The following is a 27004-nucleotide window of genomic DNA, read 5'->3' as shown; positions in this document are numbered from 1 at the left end:
TCGTTTCATTAAAACAGAAAATCCTACCATTTACTCGTATTAAAATTTATTTCCCGGCCACCTTGTGTTTTTCAGCGTTGTTTTTCGTCTTTTTTGTGGGATAAAAGATCATACCGCGACATTTAAATATTTAACAGATTGTAGCATGAATTATTTATTTTTTCCTGCTGAATTTCTTTTCAAGTATCAAATTAACAAAGTTACTCTTGGTTTTGTTAAACTTTAAATATGGGTTACTTTATTAACCACCCTTTTCTGTTAAAGCTAATTATCTCCCTATAAGAATATAACTCCTTTTTGTCGAATTAAACAGTTGAGTAGCTTTGGATGGAAAGGATAATTTGACTTTTTGTAGGAGAGATGAGATAGTTATCCCATTACGACCAACACGAGACGAGGTTTTGACACTGAACGTACACAGAACGGAAGGATAGCTTATTTGAGAGACAAAACGGATTGATAGCTAATCTACTATTTTGTAGATGACAATTAACACAGTGGCGCGTTTTGTTTCAAAAATACTGTGAAAATAACCAAAAAGATTGTAATCAAAGTGTCGATAAGTGATTGGAATTTTGTTAACTGCATGTGGCAAGATGAAGATTAGCCGACATTTGGCGCTATTCGCGTAATAACACGAAGAAGATTGCAGACTTTTGTCAGAGTTGAGATGATGTATCTATGTATCTAAATGATTGATCCGTAGATTTCAAGTTAAACATCAAGATAGCTAATAAACTTGCCGGATTTATATCGCTCTTAAACGCCGTTTTGTTTCAACGCAAAGCAAAAAACTACAAGTGGCGAGCTAAATTAAGAGGAAAACATAAAACAACGTTTCTCAGAGATTTAAGAATACATCTCCGCCTATAGTACAATTAAGAACTGTTCGTTTATTCAACCGTGGTCAAAGTGGATTCTTTTCACAGGAATGCTTTATTTATTTTTCAATGAAACAATATATTTAACGTAAAAGGAGCAATTTTTATTTGCGGATTTTAGAGAAGTAGTTATATAGCTGTGGTAAAGCGTGCGTTTGCATATTTTATATCATATGGCAAGGCATGGCCAGGTGTGAGAAAAATATTTACCAGTGTTGAAAAAAATATTGGATTTGCCTCATTCATACTATTTGTTTGTTGTTTTTTTTAAGATGTAAAATTACACGTGATATTTGTATTATATAATCTGTAGATTTTCTTGAGCATGCAGTAGATCTATCACCAGAATGATGAACATGCTGTTGAAGTGAAACTGAAATAATTTTGCAGATTTTAAAAGGTTTAATAATGAATTTGATAGGTTTTGAAATAGGTGTGATTTAACAAAATGTTATCATTTTGTCTTGAAAATCCAGCTAATAAAAGAAATCGATTAAACAAATGGATGTGTCATTTGATTCGGATTTGCGACCTGGATAAATTTAAGTGAGAGAATATTTATATATCTTGACCAAAATCCTTTAAGTTCTCGTTCAAGTGCTTTTCGGATAAACATGTGGATTTTTAAGGCCCCCATAGGCCTTACGGATTTTTATGTTGTAGTGATATGTTATTTATTAACTATGACATACGTAGACGGCGGAAAGAAAAATAAAGGCAAGAAGTCGCAGGCGGAGGAGACCGAGGCCATGGAAAGACTGTCACGTGTGTTTGGGATCGAGCACGCTCCCCAACACAATGTACACTCAACGCCACCGCAATTTATGTTGGAGCTTTTTAATGACATTACCGACTCAGGAGGTCTAATTAAAAAAGATGGTCCTTATAATGCATCAACTATCGTCAGTTTTCCTGATAGAGGTGAGAAAATTAATTTGTCTTACTTAAACCGGAAGTATTCTTACGCACCAGAAATGATCCGGACTCACTCTCCGGGTACATAATTATGGTTCGATCTGATAAGCAAGAAATAATGTCATTTTGTTTTATGTATAATGATTTGTCAAAATCTTTTTTAAGATATATCCTGGATAAATGGGTATGTTACAATGTGTGGAAAGTTAATGAGTGCAATGTGCATTTAAATTAAAAGAAAACTGTAAAACAGTATTCAAAGAAAAACGACCACAATTCTCGTCAACAGTTTTTAGTAAATTTGTGGTCCTATGTTCGAGAGTTGAACGAAATTACTGGTAACCGTGCAGGTTGATAATCACTGCGCTGTGGAGAACAGAGACCGAACAGGTTCAGTTTTAAATGCCCAATGCAGTATATGAAACATTATATGGATGAATCACTCTGGGTTCTAATATGATAAGCTCACAAACGGCTTGGACTTAATTACATTATTTGTTGTGAAGAATTATTAAACTTGTTGAAAATAAAGTGATTTGTTAGGAACTCTTGATAAACTTACAGAACTGTTGATATGATTGTAAATTGATAACTACGAACATAATGAAAGTATACTGTTCTGAAATCGTGACTGCAAACACAAACAATACAATGAAAAATGTATCATTGAAAAGGAATCCGTGAAAATAATTTTCATCTGACAAAACAAGACAGAAAATGCATCCATTCTTAAATAACGTATCTCAGAACATGAAGAATACTGTATACTCATTTAAAATTAAAAGTGCGCTCGATTACCACTTCCTTGCTTTATATCCAGTATAGCGACAAGTCATGGAGTTCTCGTGGTCATTTTTTAGTTTAGCTTCGAAATATTGGCCTTTAAGACTTTACATATTTTTATTATAAGGGACCGCTCTTATTGTTGTTTTCTCCAAATCACAAAGTGTTTAAATAAATCAAAAATAAAGAATGAAGATCGAGACGCTTGAACCCGACATTATTTAGTCTTGCCATACATCAAAAACTGAAAATAGAAAGTTCAATTTCTTTTAGGTTTGATTTCAATCTTGAATGACACAAAACTAAAAACGGCTTATTAATTTCAGTTATCAGCCATTGAACACCGTCTTTTATGTTCATTTGGCGTACTTCTGTGTCCAGCGAAGTGAAGAAAGGGCACAAAAAGACGGATGATTAGAGAACCCTCAAATTATAGGGTTGGGAACATGAATCTTGTCATGGGGTCTGAAAACCTGAAGTTTTGTTTGAAACGGACTGATACTGATGCATTAGCCTTTCTGGTGTCAAAAATGAAAACAGATTTAACCTTTACCATACTAAATTTCTATAATGAACTGTTCCATCTTCCAATTTGGACAGTACCATTAACTGTTAAAAGGGGTGCTTACCAAAAAATATACTGACAGAGTAGCGAACAGTGCAGATCATGATCGTGTCTAGCATGGTAAGGGTTAAAACCTACTTTAAAATAGCTCGTATTTATAAATAAAGCTAAAATAAGTTATCAAGTGCTTTGGAGAGCAGAAAATATGGTGATTAAAGAAGAAACTGTCAATTTCAAGCAGATTCTTTGTAATAACTTAAGCTAAAATCTGACGGGTCGGTAATTCAGCGTAAATATGTATTTTCCGTTGTACCTAGATTTCCTATAATCGATCATATTGTATAGATATTAGAAGAGAGAAAAATGTTGCGAATGTGAAATACATATAGTTATATTAAAGGTAACCAAGTTAACTGATTTTATCGAACGTTATTTCTGATTTTGATCCAGAATTGTACCACTTTGGTGGTTATTTTTGCAATACTCTGGATGTTTCGTTCACTAAAATGTAACGTATTGTTACGAAAATGTTGAATACTTAGTGCTTTTGATGAAAGATATAAAATAATATGTGTTACAAGGGATTAGTCGTTACAATTCACTTCCAAAAATTAAATGACCCATAAAGTGAAATGAGTTTATATATATTAGTACATGTATAGCACATTTCATATGCTTCTTGGATGTTTTAGTACTTAGCACATTTGGGTCTTTTAAATTGTAAATACTATTAAACTGATATATGTATCAGTAAATTACAAAAATGATAATTTAATCTGAGTCGTTGATTTTGAAATACAGTGTTTCAGTTCAAATCTATTCTGGATACCTTAGGCTCGAATCACACAAGTTGAGCATGTTGATAAAGTGATTTGCCTTGTGTTAAATTATCCAATTTGAAAGTTAATGGTTTTGCCTGGTCTTAAATTATGCTTTTTTCAAGTATCATTAAAGATAAATCAGCATCGTTCCCATTTTTACAACTTGGCAAGCAGAGTAACTTTCCTATTTAACCCTTAACATGCTGGACACGATTGATTCTGTCTTTGCTTTGGTATTTACCACACAAGCAAACATCTATATAAAACGTAAACGCAAAAGCCTTCTTGGCAAGTTATTTCACTGTTACGAAATTATATCTGAGCGAGTCGCTTTAAAGCTCACTCACGAGAAACTGTATCTCTCAGCCTCTGTGTTTCTCTAAATTTTATATCGCAGTATGATTTTCTGTTTTTCTTCTACTGACGATAACAAACAACTTAACCCACAGTTCTAAGCTCAACCCACTGCGATTAGATACAAAAAGTAACATTAGACCTCTAAACGTTGTCCAATGCTAACATAGGAAACGGCAAAATATAAAGAAATTTAGAGAAAATGCATCTACAGTTGTGCTAACGCAACAGATATACAAGTACTGTATATAGAAAGTACATGTTCTCAAAAAACTGTTGTGTACCCTAACCGTATGTTCTTACGCCCACGTTGGACGCTGTGCGTTGTACTTATTCCAGCGTGGTGAACGTTGTCCGCTTCTACTTATACCGCCGTAAGAGGCTGCCTGTAATAATAATAAATAATAATAACTTTATTTTAAGAAGGTGACATATTAAGAGTACATAGTATACATACAACTTATTTCCAATATGGCCTTCTACATAAATGTTAAAACACAGTATCTACAACAATAAGAGTATCAGTAGCACAATTTTAACGACAAACACACTTTAAAAACAAACTCGATTTGAAATGATTTTACCAGGAGAATAAATCAGTGTAATTCATTTGCATACATGTACATTCATCCATCAATATCATAAAGTTTAAAAGGTACCCTATTCGGCATAAAATGCATGATAATTGATGAAGATTTGAGAAAAAAAATGAATAAATAGATAAATAGAAATCTCAGTATTAGGATGTTCTAATTCCCGCGCTTTGTGAAAAACTGTCCGTATTCTTAAACCCACCTTGTGGAAACTTTAATAAGATTCATTATGTTTAAAGTTACAAAGGTCGTTGTCATGAAAAGGTGTTTATATACAGAGAAAACACGTATCTTTCATCTCTTAAAAGTAAAAAATGAAGTCGGAGAAATGTATTCTGTCATTTCTTAAGAATTCTTTGTTAAAGTGCATATGCATTTCCGCAAATCTCAGGGAATTTACGGCTGATTAGAATTTAATAGACTTCACATCTGTAACTGTTTACTTTTCTTCAATTTCAGAAAGTGTAAGTGAAATCTTATGATGTAAGCATAATGGACCATACTTCATTCTGTCACTTTCAAAAGTTCTTCCGCAAGTTTAAAACGACTTCCTATCGTATACGTAATGGCAAAATGACAAAATAATTGTCGGTACTTAGCGCTCGTGAGCACTTGCTAATCGTGTACAAAATAACTTATAAGACTTCTATGAAATTGGATAAAAGAAGTCGTTTTTTTTCGTTTACACTCAGCTTTTAGGAGAATACCACCAACAGATGAATTTAATGTTCAGCTTAATTTCGAGTCACTTTTTCTGTGAATTTATAAGACTGAATTTTATATCAGTTATTTTACCTCGGTTGTGAAGAGCTTAATAACACTAGAAATGGCTTACTGGAAGTAAAGAGCAGCAGCAACAGATATCATGGTTGGCTGGGTTTTGCCCTCTAGCCTTTGGAACAAGCGGTCAGAACGTATATACTTGGTATTTAACGGACTTAAAACAAAATTCCACTTGATCGTAACACATTCACATTAATTTTGAATACTTTCCAAGTTAAAAGTACATGTCATGTATGAAGGAGATTTAGGTACTTAACATGCATACCACAAAACCTAATTGTTGCGTCATAATTTACCACTGGGACACTGGGTCACTGCGTAGTCCAAGAAAAAAAATTCAGTCAAAAATCATTTTATAAACACAAGATTGACTAATAACTGATAATGTACGATTTGATGCTAAAGTGTTAAAATATCAAATGGGATTGTTTTCCCGTGGCAAATAGCGCTCCCGCCTTATTAAATGAATATGGAATGTGCGTATGCAGTGCTGCGGCATTAAGCCACTATTTACATATAAACTTGCGAACACTTTATATAGCTATTGAATATTTGCCATTGTAATTTATTCCTAGAAATGTAAAATAATCGGACTGCTTTACGCTGAAGTATCATCCAATGGCAAAATATTTCTTTCTAAAATTGTCTAAAACTGTCGATCAATAAAACATACATAGGAAATGCATTGTCTTCAGGATTTTATATACCTAAAGATATGTGCTCTTTCCAACAACTTCACTATTCCGTTCAACATTATCTCTTCAACTTCTATCCTAAAACTTCTGTATCCTTACGCGTTATGTAAGCTGTATCATATGAATCGAGCTATCTCCAATTTTCGACTTTGGGTCAGTAAGGAAACGTAACAAAGATTGCCTATGTTATATACGAATCACCCCTAGGTTCCATCCATATCTTAGCCAGTCTATCCCTAACCAAACCCACTCGGTTCAGTATTATTCATAATGTATAGAAATGTATTTCCAACGAATCTTTGCGTCTAGCCTTGATGCGCGGCCAAGTGTTTAATGGAATTAGATTTATAACTCTTACTAGTATCCCAAGAAAGGGCATTTTGCTCTTAATTGATCTGATCAAACATGTCTGACAGAAAACCAAATTAAAAGAATAAAGATAGGAATGGTAGCCAGTCTACTGCACTATATGCAAGCAAAGTCATCGTTCTTCCGGAAATGTTTTAATTTCATCAATCACCTCACTAAGGCAAGGCTTATCAGCTGATGATTACTCGAATGCCATCTCGCGTCTAGTAGTTGAAATATTAACTGATATAAGCGTCTAGTAGTTGAAATATTGGCTGATACAAGTGTCTGAGAGAGATTTATAGATACCCACGATCAAAACAAAACGGATAATTCGATTTCACTTATGATAATATATATCTTTTATTTCTGTTGACTAAACGATGATTTTTCTGAGTTGATTAAAAAGGAATAACAGACCTTCAGAAATTAACAAAATCATGCTATTAGATGTCGGTAACCGGTACTTTTGAACGACTATTTAATGACATAACGTAGAAATGTAGTAGCTTAATACCTATTCTGAATCAACAGAGATTGAATACAATTATGACTTATGTTTCATACAGACACTGATTTAGTTTTCGGATGCTTCTGACAGTGTTGGTGTTTATCATAAATGGACGGAACTACACTTCGGGCGTAAAGCTTCTTCTTGGAGAAGTTGTTAGGTTTGTCATTACGTCAAAACTGTTTGCAGAAAATCATTATCAGCACGTGCTCAAGCACCGTCTCCAAAACGTTTCAACGAACTCAATTCTGATTCATAATTTGTACAGATCTGAGATGATGATTGAAATAAATTTTGGCATGTACAGGAACTAGTTTTGCACGAGGTTTTAACTTAAAGAATATTGAAGTCAACACTTCGGTACTGCAAACAAACTTATCAGTGTAATTATTCATACTGAAATTTGAGCAGATGCAAGGAAAATGTCAACAATTAAAGGCGTCGTGATACACAACTCCGAGGAATGCTTCTTTATAGACATGTAATAGATAGCAGCTTAACTAATTAAAATTTTCTCACAGGGTGACTATCACTTTAAGTACAATGTGTTGCAACATAATAGCTAAGATTGTTTACATTTTATAACAAAACCATGAAATGAAAAATTAATTTCCTGAATGAGGAGTTTCTCCACTTACATCAACTATTAAAGCGATTTACTTAAATTGCTAAATCATGTATCTTTTTACAACGGCTTTCTTTACTAGTTGCATATATATGCGATATTGATACCGAACTTTTGTTATATCGCCCACATATCCTTTCCGCGCCAGTAACGTAATAAATCGTATTAGCGTCTGATGGCCCTTTCACGCTTCCGTAGAATCATAATTTATTAAACGAAATTCATTTTAATGTCTAGGTCTGCAGCTCTCAATACGGAAATATCTAACATCCGAGGCATATACTGACACTGTTATAGACAACATCAAAATTTTACGAAGTTCCAAAAATCTCCATATACCCGTGCTCCGTTACGGACCCCTGTGTGATTTGTGTTTATTCTGAGTTCAAATATGTTTTCGTAGGTGGAAAGCTGACATGTCGTACTAAAGTCCATCTTTACAAAGTGCTGAAAATTGAATCCCCATTAGCAAAAAAAAAAAAAAAACAAGTCCACTCGCATACATTTAGACGAGGTGACCCCTGCGCGTGACACCTGACTACAGACCAATGGAAATGCAACTTTCGTTTTCAAGTTTAGCCTGTTTACTTTCATTTTCTTTACTTCCGGAAAAAGCTGAAGCACATATGACGTCATTTTCTGTGTTGTCTAAAACATACGTATGCCTCGCGAGATTGTATACAAATGTGCCCGTCGTTGTAAGGATATAGAGATGGCCCTAACTGAACACCGTATGAACACGGATTGTGAATGAATGTACAGAAGCTCGGATGATACGAATTTGATTAATTACTTCTATTATGTTTTGTGATGTAAAGATATGTAATATACAAGACCTGAGCTGTAGATGTATCACTTATGTCTACTGATACGATCATAATTATTTTTCGCGAGCCTGGGAGGTCAAAAGTCTAATATATGAGATTTTTCATTTCTTTCGTCGCTATTGATTAGGAATTTCTAGTTTATGAATTCTTATCTTAACTATATGAAAACAGTTCGGTGTTTTCCCTAGACTAGAGACTACACTCTAAAACGGGCATATTTAATTTGATCTCTCTAAGGTTACAGTAAGTCATTTTGAAAATATAATTAACTAACACTTAAACGTGTACACCATCCAATCAAATTATATTGACTGATCATCGATGTGAATGATTGGGGTAACCTCTAATTTTGTATCCATCCGCTGGAAATGTTTCATATGTATCAAAAATGTGCATGCATACTATAGGCACTATTTCAGCACCCTACGACCCGGAAGTAGTTTCATTGTGGGGTGACTATAGTGTCACTATAGACCTTTAAGATTTTTCTTAAGAAACGATTAAATTAATATATTCAAACCAACTTTTTTAGTTTTTATTGATATTCGAGTTGAGAATTCAAATAATTTATGTTAACTAGAAGATAGTGAATTCTTCACAGCTGCATTAATAAATTGCTCTCACTAAATCTATATTTACAAGTAGCTATTGAATTGAAATTTCAGTTAGAAGTGCGAATCCAAATAAACTTAAGTATGTTCTCAGTTGTGCATCATGTGTTTATTAGTTAGTTCTTGCACTAGTACAATTACATAATAACATTTTCCCATTTTGCTGATTCATGATATAACGTTTGCACGCGGTAGAATTATGCAAAAAATGCTGGATAAGTACATCCAAATTTCCGATCAGATTTCACTGAAATTACAAAAAGCATTATAGGATGCATTTATTATTTCAACTCTGTCAGGGTGGATTGTAATTGCTTGTTATTCGATACACTTTGACTCTCGAAAAGTTAGAGCAAGCTCAATTGAATAAATTTGTAGGTTTTGCCCACATTATAGTCTTTTCTGTGTTCAAAAATGCTCTGACGGATTCTCATTATTTAGAAAAGCCGATTTCATTTGTTATCCAACGTCGGCTGTTATTAACTGAAACGAAGATAATTGTTATAAGGGTCCCTTTGACTTTTTATGACGCTCCGTTTGCCCTTTTTAGGGTAATCTAATGATAGTGGTCTTAACTAGAAGTTAATTTTAATCTGACGTCATGCTGCGATCGTCTAAGATATTCTGCTTTGAAGAAATCAAGCCCAAGTTGTTACAGTGAATGGGGAAGCCTTTATAAGACCTTGTTAAGCATCTGTCGTTGGGAAAAGTCAGAGTGTTGAGTACAATTAGGGGTAGCTTGGGTTATATTTTTTGGCATGTTTTGTGCATTTACGTGTACTGTTTGTTATTTTTTTTTAAATGTGAGAAGATCCGTTGGAAGCCTTGAACGCAACCAACCAAAATGATAGCAGACTTGGTTTCATTGTGTCTGTTCATGAGAGGTAAAGGAATGTTCAGCATTTCTGATGTCCCCTAGCTTTTGCTTAAGCTGAGTTCTTTTACGGTAAAATTGAATGTTCTTAGTTGAATAATTACACAATCATCGTTTTCGAATGAAATTATGTATAAAATCTGATGAATACCCTGTTCAGTGAGTAAAATAAACACACGTGTAAGTTATTTCTCTCTTTTTTTATCAGGTCTGGAAGTCTTTCGTTTCCGAATTTTCTTAACCATGTCTTTATAGATTCCGTTATGAAAGAACGAATATTGAAGAGCTGTTAAGCGTAGTATGTTAACAGATCATCAATGTGTGATGATACTTTTCTGCAAAACATTGTCGAGTATGTGCAAAACGGCGAAAAACATTAATTTTACGATCTTTACACTGTTTAAGACATGGGTTTATCTTGTCGTCTATAGGCATGCTATTGTGGTAATTGATAAATTAGTATACATTTGAGACGACACAAGGATAAGAATGTTTTAAGGACTTTTGAAAATTCAAATATGAGATATATTATTTCACTTTCAGAAGTTTGCAGGAGAAAAAGTTTTAGTTGGTATATGACGAAAAAAGTTTAATCAATTTTAATCATATTCAGTTTCTTTCATTACATATATTTAAAAGACAGTAATAAGACTATTTTAATGTATCAAATGTGACACGTGCGCCCGTGCACATGACTAGGTCGTTTTCATGCTTATTTCGGACTGCCCAAACTCAGCACGGATGAAGGGACTTCCATTGACCAACGCATGGTCTCCTATAAAACGTGTCAAAACACTTCTCTCATTAATTTTTATCCATATAGATATGAGCGTAACAAGTTATAACTCTTACTCTGCTAAATTTCTATGATGAACTTTCTTTCAATTTGGACAGTACCATTAGCTGTTAAAAGGGGTGCTTACCAAAAAGATACAGACTGAATGGCGAACAATGCAGATCATGATCATACTGTACGGATGTGCAGGCTGATCATTTTCTACACTGGTCGCATAGGCAGAATCAGTCGTGTCTAGCATGATAAGGGATTATATAATGCCGATTTGGAGGCTGAATAGGTCAAATTGAACTTCTGTGTCATGACCCACTCCCAACTGTATCAATTCAAAACTGTAATGTATTAACCACAGAAATAGGATAGAATACGTGACAAAGGTAATGAAGATTTCTTTTTCATTCTGTTTTACATAGTTTGCGCTTTGTTAAGTTGGAATGTGAACATTCATCTTTTATATCTGCATTTGAGTCTCGAACTATAGCAAAACATTGTCATTTATAAGAGAGTATATTGATGCTTAAAATAAGGACGTCAGAGAAACGTAAATACGGTGCATGGGGGCTTGAATGATGTTTCGCTCTCATAACCTTTCACAAACATTGCCAGTCAAACCGATTTGACTTTGTTGCGGTGTATCCTTCCAAATAATCTTCTGGTAGATTTGACTAACTTTCTAAACAGCAGTATTTAGGTTTCGTTTGGTAGCCATAGAAAGTCGCCGCTAACTTGGAGTCATTGTTAACAATATATCTAATTGTTCCACTCATAGTTATTGTATTAGTTTGACAAAGCCGATGCAAAGGGGCGTGAGCTTTACATGTACGTCTCGTGAACAGACTCTGTAGCTGCCATTTTTATCTACTTTTACAAAACAAACTGAAATGTCACAGCAAGGTCATTTGTTTTTCGTGCAAATATTTTGTCCTCTGACTGCGGTAGGAGGCTGTTCTTTCTGCCAATCAATCGTCTAATCTATCAGACAGGATTTGGTTGCCTCAGCGCATAAAGTGGATAACTGCCCTGGCATAATGAAGCCTTTATCCACTTTTAGCGCTGAGGCGACGGTTAGTTGTGATGTAAGGATTGGTATGTTTGCTAGTGAGGTATTATTTAAGACATTAATTCATGAAAGGATTGCCACCTGCATATCTTATAGAAATATAATGTGTATGCAAAACAATTCCACTCCAGATATGTCCCTGAATACAAGAACTCTTCAAGTTTTGTCAAGATGTACATATCATGTCCTCTTGTAAAGATGTCAATAGACGGAATAAAAAATTCTCTCAAAGACGATCCAGGTATCCCACGGATTTTATCACTTGCCTATTCTCTGTAAATATGTGGCGTAATGCAATGATAGGATTATTGCATTACACAAACAAAAGTGTCAGAAATGTTGACATCCCCTATTAAAAATGAACTTTTCACATTTCTACATAAGCCCAATATTATTAGATTGGTTATTGTGAAGTGTAAATAATTAATGAAAGACTTTTGGTCCACATGGCATGACTAGACTCACGTTTCAGGGATCATCAGGAGCGACCATCTGTTAGCTTTCTCGGGTAGAGCAAAAACGTCCTACAAAATAAAACGAATAACGTGCTGAATACTTAAGTAACTGATGACCCGAAATTAAATATATGTGACAAGACGTTTGTTTTGAAGGGAACGGCTTCTTTAACTAAACCATACGATATTGATCAATGACATGAATAACTTACGGTTTTAAGAAAAGTGGCTCAAGACAAATTTTCTTGAGTTTGTTTATGAAATCAAAATGCATGTATTCTTACGAAATACGATCTATATAAATATAATCATATATACATACTAGAAAACGGATTCTTATACACAATAAATCAACATAGACATTTGAAACAATGTAAAAAACAACAACAAAAAACAAAAACAAAAAACACCTCAAAATAAATATTAAAAGATACGATATAATAACGTGACTATGACATGATCAAAATATCCAGTCTTATACAACATTTTATTGCCTAATTAAATCAACTGGAAGATCTTACAGTAATAGCAGTCTTGGTTAGACTGCGTCAGTTTATGGGAGATAATGGAAAGTACATCACCCCTCAAGCCCCAGCGGAGTTCAGTTACGCAGAGGACCAAATATTATTACAACACGGAGTCCAAGTATGTGGTGCAATGTTTCAATAGCATTATCAAGTAAGAATTCTTCTGAATGAGTAATCCCTTCATTTATATCATCAGGCTGATAAATACAAGTACTTTTAAAACTAATATCAGTGTCTTCTACGTCAATCGATTTTCTGTAAGATTAAAACAAGGGCGTGCACCTTACTTTGATTTGACAGACATTGTCTTTCTCAGTTTGACACATTCAATGAAAACAATAACACTGATTGCCATCTTAAAACGTAACAAAAGATTTACCAAATATGGTTGAAGATATCAATAAAGGAAAGGAACATGGCTCGTTTCCTGTCTGACTGGTTACCCATGACGTGTGTAATAACTTATTGACCTTTAAGGGTTGGGGTGAAAAGATTGAGAGTTTAAAGATCAGAGATAAATCATCTGTCGTCAGATGTCTAAACTTTACACTTGATGAGGTGCTCAGATAACTAACAGAGCAAATAAGCATATACAAATGACTGTAGCTTGAAACAGAAAGTGCAAAATCAGTCAGTATATACCTGCAGTTAATACATGAAGGTGGAATTGTTCGTATTTTGTAAACAAAAGATACCAATCGTATTGACTTGTAACATTTGGACAAAACAGCATTTAGATATTTGAGGAAGCTTATAAAAAGGTATTAGCAGGATCTACAAAATATTTTGTCAGCGCTTAAACGGAATTTAATATGACTATATTGCACGTGAAATTCGATCAGCATTCACCTGATTTTGTTTACATCTTTATACGTTATAAACCAATTCAAGTTTCGGTAGGTGTGTCAATTAATTATATTTCAATTTTTCGACACACCTGATATTCAAGACCGATTAAGGTATTAAATACTCTTAAACAATTCTTATTAAGCTAAATAAAAACGTTCTTTACATAATGATGGGAACTAAAGAGATTTGTGTGGGAAAAATATTAAAACTTCGTCCAATGACGGTGACTATACAAAAATAAAGTATGAATTACATTAAGACAAATGTTTGGTTAATGACGACCAGACCAAACAATTAATAGTGCTATTAATTAATCATTTGAGCCGTGCCATGAGAAAACCAACATAGTGGGTTTGCGACCAGCATGGATCCAGAAGTCTTTCGTTTCCGAATTTTCTTAACCATGTCTTTATAGATTCCGTTATGAAAGAACGAATATTGAAGAGCTGTTAAGCGTAGTATGTTAACAGATCATCAATGTGTGATGATACTTTTCTGCAAAACATTGTCGAGTATGTGCAAAACGGCGAAAAACATTAATTTTACGATCTTTACACTGTTTAAGACATGGGTTTATCTTGTCGTCTATAGGCATGCTATTGTGGTAATTGATAAATTAGTATACATTTGAGACGACACAAGGATAAGAATGTTTTAAGGACTTTTGAAAATTCAAATATGAGATATATTATTTCACTTTCAGAAGTTTGCAGGAGAAAAAGTTTTAGTTGGTATATGACGAAAAAAGTTTAATCAATTTTAATCATATTCAGTTTCTTTCATTACATATATTTAAAAGACAGTAATAAGACTATTTTAATGTATCAAATGTGACACGTGCGCCCGTGCACATGACTAGGTCGTTTTCATGCTTATTTCGGACTGCCCAAACTCAGCACGGATGAAGGGACTTCCATTGACCAACGCATGGTCTCCTATAAAACGTGTCAAAACACTTCTCTCATTAATTTTTATCCATATAGATATGAGCGTAACAAGTCTGGTCTGGATCCATGCTGTTCGCTAACAGTTTCTCCAATTCCAATAGGCTTTAAAAGCGAACAGCAAGGATCCTGACCAGACTGCGCAGGCTGGTCTGGATCAATGCTGGTCGCAAACCCACTATGTTGGTTTTCTCATGGCACGGCTCGTTTATTAACAACGAGATGACTTTGATCAGATTTCTCTTGTATTCGCTCTGATCAATACATATATGTTCTTCACCATCCATCACATTCTATATACAGATTACGCACAAAGCAAGATGTACATGTAGATACAACTCAGTACAGCTGCCCAGCAACACATAAATTCATTCGTTGCAGTTCCAACAATGATAATAACAATTGTCATGACTAGAAGAAGTTATCTGCAACAGTGGTTGCCCTGAAAATTAATTAAACGTTTACTGCATGCATACAGGTTTATCGCCTATACTTACAGAAAAGAACATATCACGACAACCTAAAAAAGGGTAAACTACATTGATACAAAGACGCAGAAAACCACTCCTTATAAATTCCACTTTATACAAAATTCAATACATATTAAGAAAAGGCACTATGCAAATGAACTGTAAGTGTAAGCATATATATCAAAGTAATTGAAATATGACAGGTTATATGAAATTAATGAGGAGATATAGGAATGTTTAGTGCCAGATCTGCTAAATGTATTTTCGCTGGAAATGATTGGGTCAGTCCCTATTTGTCAGACAGTCTGCATTTCAGATGCATTCATAGGAAAGCAATATGTCAAATTGTCTATCGGTACAGTCTTAAAAACATCCAACTTAACAGACATTAAAGAAATGACAATATTCAGACATTGTTTTAACAAATTATAACAGGAAAAGTTGCAGCAGTCTGATGCGTAATTTGCAATATGTGATTATATTTTCCTAATGGGAGTTGATGTGCAATAATTGTTACTATACAGACTGCAAATTCTGCAAAAGGATGAGTATGGAGTACTTAAATGTCTGCAATAAGAAAATTGGCGATGGTATCTTGAAATAATCATTACTTTTAATATGTGCAAATAGCTACATCATACATACGAGGAAGACATCCTCAATGTTGGTAAAAGTTGTGGTTCGACCCGTGGGTTGAGTGTATGTGACATTATTTATGCAATTTTGTAAAATAGATATGGCTACATTAGTAATATAAATGCGCATGTCCAATATGGCTCTTCCAAAGGGGCTGTCAGTCTTTTTTTCTTCTTAAAAAAGAAAAAACATTATGTCATGTAAAATTTAGCATATAAAGTAAATTTGAAAAACAAAACTTCTATGTGATTTCTCTTTGAACACCTGGACATTGCATTAAAATCCTCACCATGCAATCGTTGGACTTGATCCTTAATCGATTAAAATGACAATCACAGTCGCCAAAAGCATGTCAAGTATTTAACAATCGATTTAACAAGTATCAAACTTGGTAGGAAAAGCTATATGAAAACACGAACACTTTGATAAAGCAGTCGGCAGATTAGAAAATAAAGCCACAAACATATCCCTGTATCATCCCCTCAAAAAGAAAAACAGATATTCGTCTTAAGGGGTAGATCCGTAATAATAAGTTGATAACATAATGACATGAATTGCATATGCCATTAATATAATGCGATAATAAAACCCTCTCAGTTCCAAAGTAAACGTATTGGAAAGCACTTGAACCTAGCATCTGTTGGAAAGCTATTAACTTGTTTTTTTCCCTAAGCTTACTATTAGAATACATCCCATACGTGTCACAGGTGTGGATATGCTGGTCGAACACCTTGGGTTTGTGACAATACCCATATAAAATCACATTACAGAATTTATTTGCCAATTTACATAACACCCTCTCATTAAATTTTTCAAGTGCCCTCAAAAAAACCGAGAAAAATCTTTGCTCACGTGTGGAATAAATAGCTTAAATTGGATTACTTTGCAAAAATTGGGAACGTCAGTATTGAGGAACATTTTCAAAAATTATGAGAACAAGTTTTACTAAAGATATGAGTTCATTTTATATGCCGTTAAGATATTCATGTAATATGCTTTCAAAAACTTATTTGTCCTATACTTTAAATAACATGGTTTTGCAGAATCAATATCCACGTTCTTGAAAAAGCTCAACATAGATCTGTTTCGCAAAGAGTAGATTTTAAATAAGTACTTTTATAAAGTTCCCGATTTTCATTTTGTAGCCAGAATATAAGAAATACACGTATTATCTTATGAATAAGGTACATGTTATATATATTTCTTTTATGAATTTGAAGTCCGTTTAATCTAGCTGAAAAAAGTGTCTGACATAAAATGAAAACTACAAATTTCACATTTGCTTGCAAGCAGCCGTCCTATAATATCTCATGGGGTAAGTAGAGGTGTGTTTGAGGGTGGGGGTGGGGGAGGAGGAGGAGGGGAAAAGATAAAAAGTATTATAATGATTAAAACATATACATTGTTTAAAAGATGGAAATCAATCCAAATAACTTGTAGACAAAGAAAGGAAATTTAAAGAAAAGTCTATATAACCTTGAAGACAATGCGTCATTTATCATGATTCATCTATGAAGACATATACCAGATACATGGTTTCTATCAGCCCTGAATTATGTGCCATCAAATATAGACAAAGCTTTTATTCGTCCTGTCGGAGTACTTGTGTGGCAATAATGTCTAAATTAGGATCTTCGTGAATTACCAATGTCTGCAAAAGACGTGTGGGAAAATATCTGAGATAAAAATTGTTCATGTTGCATGTAAGTTTTCCTGTGTATGTGCTTCATAGTATATATGTTTAGAAGTTGAGAAAAACGTTTTTATTTTCTAACATAAAACATTCCAGTTTCATAGGCAGGGATATTTAGATAAGCCGGTTTCAAAACGGATGACCATATACATAATACAGCATTGAACTTTACTGTGAAGTACAGCTGTCCTGATGTTAGGAATAAATTTGGTATTCCTGCGTTAACGCTTGGAAACATTGTCTCTTGGAGTTTACAATCGAAATCAATAAAATTGTTTTAAATGTAAACGATTAATAACGTAGACTCTTCAAAGCATTTGAATCACTGCATTCAGAATACATAAACTTTATTAACATGTATTAACAAGGTTTATAGATAACAGATTCATGCAATATGCAAACAATAAACTAAAAAACAAAAACTTGGAAACATTAGAATGGGACTGTTTTCCATTTTTATAACAAGAAGGATTCCTCCAGTGGGAATTTTCGTCTATTTCAAAAGCGGGAGTATCCTCCCATGGCAAGTGGTAAAATTGCTATTAATTATTAAGTTTTAATTTTTACAAAAAAGAACATCTTTCAAGAAATACTAGTCAATAGAAGAGGCGAAAATGTGAATGATTGTATATCTGTCTGTCATCTCATTTACAAGAAATTAAATACTCGGAATTTAAAATGGGAGAAGTGAGCATTTTGATAACGAAGGAAATGCCCGTGCTGAGAATGGGTGAAAACATCCAACGGGAGAATCTGCCAGTGTCAATAATGGGAGATATTCTCCCGCGGGAGGATTTCGAGTCCATCTGTTTCTTTTAATTTGTTCTGTTCAACGTCAAACCGACATAGTCATATGTTGACCTTCCAGCTTCAGGTACCCCTCCGAACATTGCTTCAGGCATTGGCGGGCACATGGTTATAACCAGCTAGCCGAATGGTTTCCTCACATGAAGAATTCTGCACCTCAAGCTAGGTTTCTAACCCACATCGGTGAGGGGCAAGTGATTCGAAGTCTGCGACCTTAACCACCAGGCTCCGGAGGCCTTTCATCTCTAAAGCAATGCAGTGTGTTTGTTAAACCAGTTTATTTAGCTATAAACAAAACGTTCCAAATCTTAGAGGTGTTTTCTACCAGAGCGGCAGATAAAAAGCCCGCAGGGGTGGACCAAATAAAAAAAAAACGAACAAAAAAAAAACACACACACAAAAAGAAAAAACACCGTGCTTGACGACGTTTTGATTGTTTCTCATGAGTAACTGAAAATAAACGATTACGTATTGCATTTTTTGCATGATTTAAATACATAGTCTTAAATTCTGGCGGAAAAGGATTTGAGTTTACGAAAATTCCCGATTTGCAAATAAATCCGGAGACTGCTAACAATGTTTGATGTAGCAGTAACGAGTAACACAGTCAATAGAAATTACATCGTAGAAAATATTGAAAACAATGTAAAACAAATACATACAACAAAATAATTGGAATTTTTAGAGAAAATAATGAAGAAAATCGTTTTGACAGGATAACTGTCAGGTTATTTGTAATAAGCAACCCTTGCAGTGGCATATTATGACTGCCGGATTTTGCATTAAGTCTGCTTATCTTATAGGCCAAGTTCCAGAAATGAAAATACAAACAGCAGTTTTAATCAAAATGTTCATCTATTTTTTCGTCTATTTGCAGCTTACAACAAAGAGATGCACTTCTATTACAACGTATCAATGCATTCCAGTGATCACCTGTTAGAATCAGAGTTTCACTTATTTCGGATGACACCGAAATCTAACCACTCTCGACATTCATTGCCACACTCACGTCTTTCACATTTAATTCAGGTAGGTTTTCTCTTTTACTCTGTGCAAAGATATTTTAATACTTTCGCAGAATGTTTCTTTGGATCCTGTGGTTTTTAAATGACCACACGAGTATATAATATATAGCATTCCAAGGGTCTCCCAAAATTGTTTTATCATTTATGATGCTAATTAGTTATTTCAAGTACAGTTGTATTTCTTAGAACATCTTTATTTCCAATGTTAGCAAACATTTTAATAATTTGTACCAATATTTTACCAAAAAATGACGGGTTCTCGTTACCATTGGCATTTTTTAACAAATCTTGAACATTTTTCCTGTTTGAAACATCTGAAAAACTTAACATTTTGATTTTTTCTTAGTTCTGCTTAAATGTGTTTATGTATTTAATATTGTTCTTTCTTTCAGATAAAAGTATATCAAGTTTTAGATCCTAATAATATGTATTCCGATCAAGGTCGACACTTGCTTGACCATAAAAGAGTAAGGACCCATGATAGAGGATGGGTCATATTCAACGTGACTCGAGCAGTGAGGCAATGGGCCAGTGGTCAGTTAAAAAACTACGGTAATTATTCAGAATTTTATGTTATGGTACTTCACGTTTTTATTGGCTGAGTTGAACACAAACTGATCAAGCTGAGCAGTTGTGGTTCTCGGAGTCCGTCGTCGTTTGTCGTCTTGTGTTGCAGTCGTCGTCTGTCGTTAACAATTTGACTGTTAACTCTCAAGAGTTTTAAAAAATTGCCCAGTCTTAATGTCGGAAGGGTTCGTTACTGGGTCGTCTGGGGTCAAAAACTAGGTCATTAAGTCAATTAAAAAGAAAACCTTAACACTATAAAGGCCATATTTTCTATTTCATCATTATGAAACTTCATGAAATCAAGGCCAGACCTGAAACTGGTATTTTTCGAGGTCAAACACTAGGCCACTCGGTCAAATCATGGAAAACCTTGTTTTCATTGCAGAGGCTAATTTTTCAATTTCATCTTCGTAAAACTTTATCAGAATATTTGAAATTTAGGTCAAAATCAAAACTGGGTTCTCTCATATCTTAAACTAGGTCACTAGGTCAAATCATAGAAAAACATAGTGAACACTCTAGAGATCAGATTTTCTACCTTTGTCAGGATGTTTATCTATATAGAGTCTAGGGCAAATTTAAAACTCTGTTAGCCAAGATCCAACAAGGTCAAATCGTACACACTACAATTTAAAATTTCATACACAGAGTTTAAAATGCTAAATATTCTTTTTACTCTGTCATTCTCAGATTAGTGCAGAGAAACTTTGCTTGATTAATCATTCTGTAGCTATTGACAGTTCTGCAAAATTCTATAAGTACAGATACTCCAAAACCAATATATGACTACTTTGATATTTGCCATTCATGACTACGGGTCTTGTTATTTGATATTTAGTCTTCAAATTAGAAAATACGTATCGTAACAATGTTTTCCCTGATTTCGACTTTGTGTATTTATAAAATATAATCTTTTAGATTAATGACGCTATTCTGTGTAAATGGTGACGGTGTTTAGACATATATCATTTCAAAAATATGATTCGAGGCGCTGATCTTAATGTTTTAACAAGATGGTCAATCCCCTGTGTTAGTTCCGATTTTGTGATAAGTCTGTGCTATGGCATGATGCGTTCTGATGCCATCTGTCACATCTGACTGGCTTTCCGTGTCTGTATTACGTGCAGAATGGTAATATGTAGTAATGAATCTTGTCCTAGACAGAATATAGTCACGATCGGTCGTCAGAACACAAATTGCATCTGAATTTTTGAAGAGTATTTTTTAGAAATCAGTCACTAGTAATCAGTCGAGCTAAATATATTTTGAATATAATTTATTATGATACTTGGCAATAAAAACAAGTGATATTAGGTATAGAAACAACATGAAATAACAACAACAACAACAACAGCATTTTTCAGTTGTAGCAAGAAGTTAATTGTTACACCATCAAAACATATTGCAGTAATTGTATAAACGAAATCAACGTACAGAAAAATTTGCATTTTCTGAAGAAGAAAAAACCCGGCATTATATAACTAAAGCGATTATGTGCAAAATATCCATTCACAAAATCCTTGAAATATGTTTTTCTGTTTTCATAGTTAAATGAAAAAAAAGATAAAATAAGATGATCACGAAGAAATATAAAACTATCAATATTTCAAAAATTAATGCTATTCGAAGTGCACGCATAGTAGACCGTAGCTAATATAACAAGAACTATGTTTATTTTTGATGTGACAGAATTTGCTGATTTTCTTTAGAGATGGTATCTATTTAAAATTTAAAAAAAAAACAAATATCACGTGACTTGATTCTACAGTAGTGTTTGCCTTTTGTCAGATTTCAAGTGCTAGATCTTTTAGTTAAATTGGGACTAACACAAACGTATGTGCCTTGCTAGGTATCTACATACATAGTTTTGTACGTCTATTGATACTGCTGAAATATTAATTAAAATGTTTCCTGGTGCTGAGTACAGATTAAGATTAGGCATCTAACAGTATCTAATAAACCTTTATTTGCAATACTGATTTTATTATATCTTTCAGGATTTTTAGTACTATCCGAGACCATACAAGGAGACCAGTTAGGTGAGGACGAAGTAAGATTTGCTCAAAGAAAAGCCCACCATGACACAAAACAACCTATACTTGTTGTCTACACAAACGACGGACGACATAGAACTCCGCATTATATATCTCCTCAAGACCAAGGTCGGTATTTGATACTAGTTGTGAAAATTATCGTTTCATAGTAAGATTTACAAATGCAAACGTTTGTGAGATTGTGTTTGTAAATATCATTACATTTTGAATACGATTTTAGTAGATTCATTTTCAGTATAATAAAATTTGAATTACAATCGTGATTTTTATGACAATACATTTACTACGGTGATGAGAGTGAAAAAGGTCTCTATTGCCTATTGCTCCTCGAAGAAAATGCACTTTTACATAGAAAGTTTTTTTAGATAAAATTATAAATCTGCCAAATATATCATGCACGTTTCTGTAACAATAGTGCCGGTCGTTCATTTTCAGAACATTTTACTTAGTGCTTCTTTGTTCAACTGAATATGCCATTGTATAGAAATAGGCGTTTAATCAAATAAATCAGTTTCAGTTTCAGTTTCTTTACGAGTTTGTAGATTTCAAGTAGCATTTAAATTTTGCAATAATGATTAATTAGTATTCTTAACCTAAACTCCAAAATTATCTTTTAATTACTCCTTCCATTCCTTATCTGTAATTATATGAGACGGAAAATATAAAGTTATAGAAATACGTCTGTTCTGTAGAATGGCTTACATTAAACATAATTAGTTAACGTTCAATCTGGCTACGTCGGATCCATTACACATAGAGACTGCCCAAAATTTCAATTAGCTCCGTCTAAGATTTTCAAGGGTTTAGAGGAATTCATAGATTAATGAAAATCTGCCATAAGATACTTGGTTGTTATTTCGAGCCAGGATAGACATACCCATTGTGTTTCCTTCTAGAAGCGCAATGATAGTCTTACAGTGCGGATGAAATTATAGGTTTAAACAAGATTAGAAGGAATCTCGTTAATAAGTTTTAAAGACGTGTTAAGCTCACTGGCGAGACCTTTTTATAGAAAAGACGCCGTTCAGATAAAATAATACTATGACTCTCGGAGGAAAAAATACTCAATTATTTTCAGTTGGAGCCACTAGGAATAAAATTTCACAATTGATTTTTAAAATCATAAGAAACTTCTGTTTATTGTTGTATCTTAAAGTTTCAAGTCTACCTTTTAAATTATTTTTAATTAGTAAAATGTGGACTATACGGAATGAGTGTCTACGTGTAAATACCACATCAATAAAACCCTTACAAAATAAATTCAAAATCTTTTTGTTGTTATTATGATAGATCACAGGAATAAATCTTGAGATTTTTTATTATATTACTTGAGAAAAAACATCTCTCTTTATCTAAATAATGTTTGAAATATAAAAAATGCTTAATATATAAACCGTTGTGATGGTTTCAATTAAATGTTTGAACGTATTTCATAATACAATGCGTTTTGATAGCTGAAGAATAACTACAATTTCGACTCCCTGCTAGACGCTAAAACTGGTATACTGAACCCAAATTTCATACTTCAACATATGAACAATTACTACATATAATTCATGTGAACATAAAGTTAGCAAGTTAATGTGTATTTAGTGTAATATACAGTAGATTTAAATTATTACACACTTAATACATGCGTAGCTGAACACAGTATAAATGTGTACAGCTTCTAAAAAAGGATTTTTTTTTTGCAAATCAGCAGTGAATGTATGCCATTTAATTATGAAAATATCCCTGTACACACAAAATTAATTTGCATATTTAGTAAAGTTTATTTGATGAGGATATTTTACTTTTGAAATACATATCTAAAGATAATTTTTAATGAAAGATGGGCATATCTTTAACATGTGCTTATTCCAGCTCTTTTACTCCTACTAGATAATTACCATTTATACATGTCGCTAACTGTCATTTGCTAAATATATCAATGACGTTAATTACGTACTCTGTCGGTCCACATTCTTGCGGCCTTCGGTCTTGCCTGATATTTACTCTAGACAAGCCTCTTGATCGACTTGAGCGATGAAAATGCACAGATCGACAAACGTAAAGTTCCTTATTTCTGATTGAAAACGCGGAAGTTTGTGATTGAACAGAGTCAGACGTACATCGCTTTGAACAGTTGGTGGAACTTTGTTTGACTACTCAGACAGAAGATGTTTTCAGTTCACAGAAATCCATTTGTTCTTCACATGCCCACTAAAATACGCCATTGACGTCATTAAAACTTCACATTTCTATGCCGTTTACTTTTGAAATGTCATATGCGTGGGTTTTGTTTATTTTGCAAGCCTCTGAACTATTTAAGACACCACTTCAGTAATTTTCTCCGTGTCTTTTCATAATCATGTTTCAGCTCCGAGATGGATTTTAACAAGTCGTCCAGAAGGTATCTGACGTTTGAAGACGAATCAATACATTGATAATTTGATTTAGGTATACAGTTAGTCACTGGAACATATATTGCAGGTCTTTAATCAAACCGAGTCTGCAATTTTCACTATTTGACTTGTTCTCGGAGCTTCCGAGGGATCTACTTTCCAGATTTTATTTATGTAGTTTGATTTTACTTTCAGAATATAAAGAAATAAGACGTGATATCAGACGACTGGAGAAAAAATATCAGCGGAAAATGCGCTACAGATATGACAACGCCGGATTGCAGACGGCAATAAAGTTCTTGAATGAAAAGGATAGAGAGGAATATGGACATCCATTCTTCACAAGGAAAAATAGTGTAAACAATAGCAGACGTAAAAGAAATGCTGACTTAAGCACAAGTGCAAATAGTGATAAAAGCAATAGAAAAAATCGGACAGGAAGAAAGGGAAAACGAGACACTGAGCGTCGTTTTAGTAAACATAGAAAGTCTTGTAATAGGCGACAAATGTATGTTGATTTTGACGAAATCGGGTGGGCGGGTTGGATCATTTCTCCGAAAGGTTACAATGCTTATCATTGTAAAGGAGCATGCCCCTTTCCTCTCGGTCAAAGCCAGAGGCCAACCAATCACGCGACAGTACAGAGTATAGTTCACGCCCTTAGAGTAGGAAAAGGCGTGTCTACGCCCTGTTGCGTTCCTAATAAGCTTTATTCCATCAGTTTATTATATTTTGATGATGCAGAAAATGTGATTTTAAAGCAGTATGATGATATGGTAGCAGCCAGCTGTGGTTGCCACTGATAGTGTTAATGTGATGGTAGATTAATTGGTAATATAGTGCTTTCTTCTAAATCGAAAATGTACCCATTTGCATCAGTTTGCGAAGTTCAAGACATCCGCATATGGGGCTAATAAATGTGAAACCAGTCGGACTGGAGGCTTGTTCATGTCCACAGCTCCATCGGTAATGGTTTGGTCGAGAGATAGAGCCAGATAAGTTATGGTAATTACAGGTGAAAGATTCAAAATCGTTAACTTATGTTAATGGTATCTTTCAAGAATTATTTTTAATAAAAGTGCTATAATTTTTGAGAACATTGTTTTGGTTCAACTTTTACCAAATTACCGAAAACACGCGATGAAAGCCAAAGGTACGTTTGAGGATTAAAGTGTTCTTTGGAGAGTAAAGATGCTTGGAATTATTAATGACATCATTTCATTGTTAGGTGTGCCAGTAATGTTTTATTTAAAGAATTTCATTTTACATGTGTCATATTGAACTTGTCTCGGCAAAAGTCACCAAAAGGAAGTTTATGCCACAAAACTAAAGCATTGATGATTCTTGTACTTTGTTTGCGAAAGCCAAGAATAACATAGAAAGTGATCTAGCAAAGTGCAAAGACTCAAATCTAGAATTTAGAAATGAATCACCTTTTCTAAACGCAACTTTTGATTTATGAAATAAATTTACAACCATTTTCAGTGTTTGCGCCAACGCGGGCGCTACGTAGAAACATTGTTTCTTTTGTGTTTTAAAAATATGAAATAGAGAGAACCTTTGTTTTCAAATTATGTTTAATTTTTATAGTTGCTACAACTTTATCTTCTTGTATGTTTTTATTTGTTTGTTGTTGGTTGTAAAGTCATGAAATAAAAGCTGAAACACGTTTTTTTTTTTCAATTTTACTATTTTTAGATCAGTTACTTGAGGGAATGCGTTGCTATTTCTACGACAACTACTACACTAGATTCATGTTGACTCTAACTGGATAATCCGTTCTAATTCTTTATTCTGGCGTAGAGGTAACGCAATCGGTAGAGGTCTGATTTTGTAAACTGCTGACGCCATGTTGAAATGGATTTGAATATCGTTACTGCTCTCGGATTGCATTTATAACTGATGCCTCTCCGCGAACAGTTGAAGCTCTTCTAAGTAGCATACTAAAAGCATAACATGTTTGTATTAGTTAACCTTTACATATAAAACTAGTATTTGGAATGCGATTTTCTATTGCTCTTCTTGTACTTAAAGCTGGTTTAGTTTCATATAAGGAAAAAAAAAGAATAGATTTGGCAATATTCTTCTATTTTTATGTGACAGACACGTGACTGTAACATTAAAAAACTGCTTAGGTTTAATAAAAATGAGAATCCGTCCGAAATGAAACGAAAAAATAGCACTATAAACTACAATTGTATACTGATGTGCGAAGCAGATCCCTACCTGACGAAATATTGTAACAGATATCTCCTCATAATATCAGCGTTTTGAAAGCAAATGTGAGAAAATAAAATAATTTATTGCGGTGTCTTCAGCTATAAGATAATGATCATTTGCAGTAGTTATAACTTGGGTGGTATGAAATTTAACAGTTGTAAAAATCTGTACCAGTGACGGTGACGGAGCAGCGTGAGATTTGATATGACGTGAGGAAATATTACGGGGGACCTATCGGACAGATCAGGCGCAATAAATCACACAGATAATACTGCACAATAGGTTTTTGTGCCTATAAAATGTAATTGGTGAAAAGTTCAAAAGCTAAATA

At 33.8% G+C, this 27004-nt stretch overlaps 1 protein-coding gene across 1 annotated transcript; it reads left to right on the top strand.

The window, feature by feature from the left end:
• LOC123562424 (bone morphogenetic protein 2-like) lies at positions 1-26122 on the top strand. The gene is made up of 5 exons (XM_053537434.1): positions 1-1802; positions 19301-19452; positions 19841-20000; positions 22013-22177; positions 24649-26122. The coding sequence occupies exons 1-5, from the start codon at positions 1496-1498 to the stop codon at positions 25254-25256; spliced, it is 1392 nt and encodes a 463-aa protein (XP_053393409.1). The 5' UTR covers positions 1-1495; the 3' UTR covers positions 25257-26122.
• The last annotated feature ends 882 nt before the right edge of the window (positions 26123-27004 follow it).

Source organism: Mercenaria mercenaria, chromosome 2 (genome assembly GCF_021730395.1).
Source record: "Mercenaria mercenaria strain notata chromosome 2, MADL_Memer_1, whole genome shotgun sequence".
Lineage (NCBI taxonomy): Eukaryota > Metazoa > Mollusca > Bivalvia > Venerida > Veneridae > Mercenaria > Mercenaria mercenaria.
Note: the sequence above shows the minus strand (reverse complement) of the source record. Positions and strands in the feature narration are given on the sequence as shown.

Coding starts and splice junctions, on each gene's coding strand:
- LOC123562424 (XM_053537434.1), top strand. CDS start 1,496: ATGTGGATTTTTAAGGCCCCCATAGGCCTTACGGATTTTTATGTTGTA. Junction 20,001..22,012: donor TGGTCAGTTAAAAAACTACG/GTAATTATTCAG, acceptor TATATCTTTCAG/GATTTTTAGTACTATCCGAG. Junction 22,178..24,648: donor TATATCTCCTCAAGACCAAG/GTCGGTATTTGA, acceptor TTTTACTTTCAG/AATATAAAGAAATAAGACGT.